This window comes from Lipotes vexillifer, unplaced genomic scaffold (genome assembly GCF_000442215.2).
Source record: "Lipotes vexillifer unplaced genomic scaffold, Lipotes_vexillifer_v1.1 scaffold870, whole genome shotgun sequence".
Lineage (NCBI taxonomy): Eukaryota > Metazoa > Chordata > Mammalia > Artiodactyla > Lipotidae > Lipotes > Lipotes vexillifer.
This window is the reverse complement of record NW_006771408.1, coordinates 23,635-29,383: the sequence shown is the minus strand read 5'-3', so window position 1 is coordinate 29,383 and position 5,749 is coordinate 23,635. Positions and strand designations below refer to the sequence as shown.

At 59.9% G+C, this 5,749-nt stretch overlaps 1 protein-coding gene across 1 annotated transcript in view; it reads right to left on the bottom strand.

Moving 5' to 3' along the window:
* The window catches only part of PVALB (parvalbumin), a 19,885-nt gene extending 14,371 nt beyond the window's left edge, over positions 1-5,514 (bottom strand). The window contains exons 1-3 of the mRNA XM_007446730.1: positions 5,478-5,514; positions 2,940-3,007; positions 1,098-1,230 (exon numbers count right to left, since the gene is read on the bottom strand). Coding sequence (XP_007446792.1) covers positions 1,098-1,230; positions 2,940-3,000 — 194 coding nt within the window. The 5' untranslated portion in view covers positions 3,001-3,007; positions 5,478-5,514. The remainder of the gene's footprint in view (positions 1-1,097; positions 1,231-2,939; positions 3,008-5,477) is intronic.
* Between the last annotated feature and the right edge of the window lie 235 nt (positions 5,515-5,749).

Below are 5,749 nucleotides of genomic sequence, written 5' to 3'. Positions count from 1 at the left end.
TGTAGGGAAGGACAGGCTGTCCTCTGCGAAGGGTTGCCCTCACTTCAGCCAGGGCACCTGTTTATTTATTCAGCCAGCACAATAAACACAAAAGTGTCTTCTCTGTGCCACGGTCATGCTGGAAACGGGGGGCACAGAGATGATCTTAGGAAGCCACCTGAAAAAACAGGGAGGAGGCCATGTACTCTGGGAGAGACCACACAGTGTGATGGATGCAATGATGGGAAAGTGGAGAGCAGTGCTTGAACGATGCATCCATTCACCTGGGGGTGAGGGGAAGAGTCAGGAGAGGCTTCCTGGAGAAGGTGATGCCTGGAGGATAGGTAGAAGTCAGCATCTGTGTGTGCGCGTGCGTGTGAGTGCACATTGGGCATGGGAGGGTGGAGGAGAAGGTTCTAGACGAAGGTTACCCTTGTGGGATGGTTTCGGGGAGAGACGGGCTGGATGGGGAAGTCCCTACTTGAAAAGCCCCTCTTCACACCCTCTCCCTTCTCTTTCTGACAAAATTCGAGGCAGTGTTGGCCAGAGTGTTACATAAAGCACAGCAGAGTTGGCAGACATGGGCCAGGTGGCCAAGAGGGTGATGGTGGGAGGTTTTTGGGGGGATGTCATCTTGCATTTTCCTAGTCATAACCTTCTCTGTCTTGCTCCTAGGACTCCTGAACCCCAAAAGCTGGTTCTGCACCCCTGACTTGCCCAGAAACTGTTCTAGCTGCTGGTACAGAAGGGTAGGGGTCTGCAGGATGGTAAAAGTTGCCTTTTAGAGGAATGAAAATCAATGAAATTACTCAAGGGAGCGCTCTCTGTCTTGCCTGTGGTGCTAGGCAACGAGAAAAACCGCCTCTTGGTTTGTATTCAATTATTAAGTAGCATCATTCCATTAGCAATATTAAGTGGCTATAATTTAATCTCATTAGTTGCACTTTCTGCTGAGGATTTTATTTTCCGGAAGCAACAGCGATCAGGCACGGATGGTTATTTTCTGTGAAGGGTGCAGAGAGATGGGCAGCTGGACAGGAACTCGGAAGCAAGAGCCCCAGCCTCCAGCCCCTCTCCCAGAGCCGCAGGCTGGGCAGCCCCTGCAGGCCTCAGTTTACCCCAGTTCCTCCTCCTCGATGAAGCCGCTCTCGTCTTTATCCAGGATGTGGAATACCTTCTTCACGTCATCTGGGCTCTTTTTCTTCAGTCCGACCATTTGGAAGAATTTTTTGTGGTCGAAGGAGTCGACAGCTGTGGGGGGGTGGGGGTGGAGAGAGGGGGTGAAAATGAGGACAGACAAGGGGCCTGGGGAAGGGTAGGAGAACGTGGATGTCACAGCACTTTGATCGCCTCCGCAGGGCCAATCCTGTGGGAAAGCGGGGGCACACCTCTACGGGAGGGCTGAGGGAGCCCAGGCCAGGCGAGGGGGCTTGGCCCAAGGTCGCACAGTGGCACAGGTGGCCTTGCACCCAGATCACCCTGGCTCTCCAACCGGACCCTACCCTCCACTGTACCCTTCACTAATGGTGGGGGTAGCATTTGAAGGCAGGGGGGCTTCCTGGTCTCCATGAAGCCTTTTGGGTGGCGGCTGAGTCGGGGTGGGCAGGGGAATTGGAGGCGGTGGGAACATGATGTGTGTATGCTGCAGGGGAGAAGGGAGGGTCAACCTTTTTCTTGGTCATAGATTGTGTCGCCAGAAAATCAACACAGAGAGGACAAGTTTCTCTCAAGGTCACACAGTAGGAGAGGGAAGGGGACGACCCAGAAGTTCCGGCTTTGCTGCAGAAATCCATTCTGGTGGGAATGGGGGCGGGTGTTGGAAGGCTCCCCAAGAATTCCCAGTTAGGTTTCTTCTCCGAGGGAGCAAGATGGGTCAAGGAGAAGTGGGGTGGGGGGCTGTCCCAGGGCCCGGGGAGGGTGGCTTCCCAGAGTTTCTTCATGCCCAGGGGAGGGGTTGCCAAGAGAAAGGAAATGGGAGCCCTCCTCCAATTTTCTGTGTCCCGAGCTCCTTTTTAAGGACACCTGAGAAAGGAAAAACTTTAGACCAAGTAACTTATGTGTGTGGGACGGGGGTGGCGGGGTAGGGGCGATCCCGCGAAAACTCACTGTTCCCTCCCTGGGCTGGAGGGGAGGAAAGCTGCTCTGTCCACCTCAGACACTAGATAGGGGAGGGGTGGCGTCGGCAGGGACAAGATCCGGAGGTGACCGCGTGCTAATTCCTCTGCTGCCCTGCCAGGTGACCTTGGGCAAGTTTCCAGCCCTCTCCCTGCCTCAGTTTCCCCATCTGGGTGACAGGAGGGAGAAGGAAGGTAAGCAGCTAAGCGCTGAAGTCCAGGGCAGCTCAGAGACATGAGACTGCCGGCTCCCCTCCCTCGGTGCCTGAGGAGGCTGGAAGTTGCAAGCGCGGAGGATGCTCCTCGCAGGGCTGAGCAGAGCGGAGCACCAGCTACGGGAAGGTCACCTCGCTCCCTCGCAGATCCGTTGCGGGGGGCTGAGCTCTGAGCCCCGGAGAAGGGGCTTGGACATTCAGGGAGCCAGGAAAGAGGCCTGTCTGGAAAGGGGTCGCGTGGAGAGAAGCATGCGCACCTAGATTCCCCTCCAAGTGCCTTGCAAAGGAAGCCCCGAGCGCCCACAAGGACCCAGAGGTGCAGCTTTCCACCCCTCTCTTCGCCCTTGGTCCGGGACCCGGGTCCTCGCAGCGTGGGCACCCGGCCTTTGGCGCCCGAGAGTTTCGGTTGTCCGGCAGGGCGCACGGCCTCCCCGCCCGTTCCCTGTGCCAAGTCTGGCCCGGGCAGAGTTTGGGAAATGCCGTGGACCCCCCTCCACGCTCCACCAGCGCCCCGCGGGATGCGTGGGCAGAGAAGCGCTGGGGAAGACTGGCCGGCCGCGGGACGCACAGGGTGCAGGGGCCAGGGTGCTGGATGCGGGGAGAGAGGTGCGGAGGGGAGCGCGCTGCTCACCGGTAAAGGCCCCCACTGCCTTCGTGATGTCCTCAGCGTTGAGAAAGTCTGTCATCGACATCCTGCAACTGTTTGAGCTGGCAGAGCAAGTGCGAAAAGATTAAAAAGTGCTTTTCTCATCGTTTCTGCTCATATGACCTGCGCTGCAGTGCCGCGCGCCGGGCGCACGCCCGCCGGCCTGGCGCAGAGCCAGGGGGCGCGGGGCTCTGCGCGCAGCCAGAGCAGCTCAGTCCAGCCGCGCCGCCGAGCTGCGCGGTCCGGGCCGGCGGGCTGGCGAGCCGTCGCGCTGCCGCTGCCGTCCCGCCCCGCCGGGGGGCCTTGGGATCCCAGGGGCTGCGACCAGGGCGCCAGGGGAAGGGGCAACCTCTGGAATTGGGCGGGCGAGCCGTCGCGCTGCCGCTGCCGTCCCGCCCCGCCGGGGGGCCTTGGGATCCCAGGGGCTGCGACCAGGGCGCCAGGGGAAGGGGCAACCTCTGGAATTTACCGGGCGCCCGAGTCCCCAGCTGGGTCTGGAGGGTTCTCCTGCCGTCAAGGGCACGCAGAAGGCGCCGGCCTGGTGCGGCGCAGGGTCTCGGATCAGCGCACCTCCGAGGTTGTCCCGCCGCTTCCGGGAGGATACCGAGGGTGTAGGAGGCCTACACCCTCGTGGGCCCCTTGGCCCTGCTCCCGTTCTCTCTCCACTCCTACCTCAGCCTCCGCTCTGTCTCTCCTGGATGCAAATTTATGCTGCAGAATCTGAGCGCTGAGGTCTCGAAACCTGACCCACTGGACGGGGTGGCATGGATAGGCCGGTGCTGCTAGGGTCCTCAGCGGGTGCCCCATCCCACATCTGGCCAGGGGAGCACACACGGAAACCGAATTTTGTTTTCCGTAGTCTGACTTTTCAAAGAACCCTTCTCAGATCCCCACTAACTACTTGCTTTCCTGGTCTCCTGGGCCAAGGAGAGTATAGTGGGGGTCCAGACTCCTGCCCCCATAAACCAACGTGGATGGGGGGTGGGGGGGAGGGAGAGGCTACTTGGAGTCTCTGTACACCCTCCGCCCACTTGGAGACCAGAAGGCCTATGCCTGGGGAGAGGGTGGCACCCTCAGACTACACTTTCTAGACAACCGAAGCAGGTTTTATGTCCTGAATTTCATCTCTGGGAAATGTGACACTTCCTAATCTTTATGCAGCCAGAGACCAGTTGCATTCTTTCCCACGGTCTCCAAAGGATTCAGGCTGCACCCAGCTGTCTTGAAAGTGTGCAGAGCACTGGACGGGGAGTCAGGAGGCCTGGGTTCTAGATCTGGGGCTGCACTAAGTCCCCATGTGACCTTGGGTTGTGACCTGCCCCATCTCTGGGCCTCAGTCTCCCTCTGCTGTGTTGATGGTATGGGAGGTCCCTTGTGGCGGGATCTTGAGACTCCAACTTAAGGTGTGGGCAGGTGTGGGTGGGCTGAGATGGTGGTCCTTGATGGGGGCGCTGGGGAGAGCAGCCCAGCTGCCGTGTAGCTCAAGTTCCCTCGCACTCGCTGCTGTCAACACTGTCTCCCTCAGCTCGGCCCTGGAAGGCTGCCCTTCTCGGAAACCTTAGGATGCCGCTGGCTCCAGCTGGCCCCCTCCCTGTGAGTCAGCTCCCTCAGGTGACAGCCCACCAGCTGGCTTCCAAGGCTCCGAGGCTGCAGCTCCCAACCTGATCTCTTGCAGTGTGAGGCCTTCCCCGGACCCCTCAGCTGCCCCTGCTGCCCCTGCCCCCAGCTGGGCTGTTAACTTGGAGATGCTGGGCTTCTGTGCTATCATTTCAACCCCCAGGCTCAGCTCACTCCAGGGACCTAGTTGGAGAATCTGCTTCCCCAGCTGAAGGATCCTTATGCTATGCTAGTGGGGAAACTGAGGCCAGAGGGAGTCAGTGAATCGCCTAAAAACACACAGCAAGGCAGTGGCTCAGAGAGGCCCGGGTGTTCAGCGACCCCCTCCATGGAGCTCCTCCAGTGCTCAGGACCCAGCCTAGTCAAGTCCCACATGTCTGAGCCAGAGACCGGCTCCCGCAGAGCCCGCAAACACTGACCCCTGTGGCAGAGGCTGGAACATCAGTAGAGGCCCCGTCCTCCCTCGTTCCTCCATCTCTCCTGCCGCAGAAGCTTCCTATCAAATTGACACCCTCTCTGGGCTGAAGTCCACCCAGCCAGAACATCAGATGATGCCATTAGGTCAGCCCATCAGCCCTCCTACCCCTTCCTCCTGCCTCCTCTGCCCAGGCAGGGGCCTCCTCACCTGAACCCACAGATGTCTGCCTCCACCCATCTCGTCCTATAGGTGGGGAACCCGAGACTTAGCGGGGGGAGGGATTTGTTTCGGGTCACACCAGGAGTTAGGATGGAGACCCCAGTAACTGTACTCTCAGCCCCAGACTCCACAGCTGCCCGCCTCTCAGCATCCACCCGCACCCCAGCCTGTGTTACTGGGGGAAGGGGACGTGTGGCTGTCCCTTCCAGCTGGGCTCCTCCCCACTGCATACCTCCACCGCCCCCCCAACCCCAGTAGCTGCCACTCACCTCGGGTGGCGGTGGAGGGCTGGAACCTGCGCTGAAGGGCTGGCCCAGTGGGAGGTCCCGTCAGGAAGTGAGCCTAGCGGTAGGACGGCCACCTATATAAGCTTCTGCTCTGGCTATTTTGGGACGTGGTACTCCCCTCTGCCCCCAGCCCCCTCCCCTTCCGGTGTCAGGTACTCCCCAGCCATGGTGCTGGGTGTCTGTATCACATTCACCCTCCCTGGGCCCCTCGAGCCAGGCCTATTAATAACCCTTGGTCCCTGACTCCCTCCAGC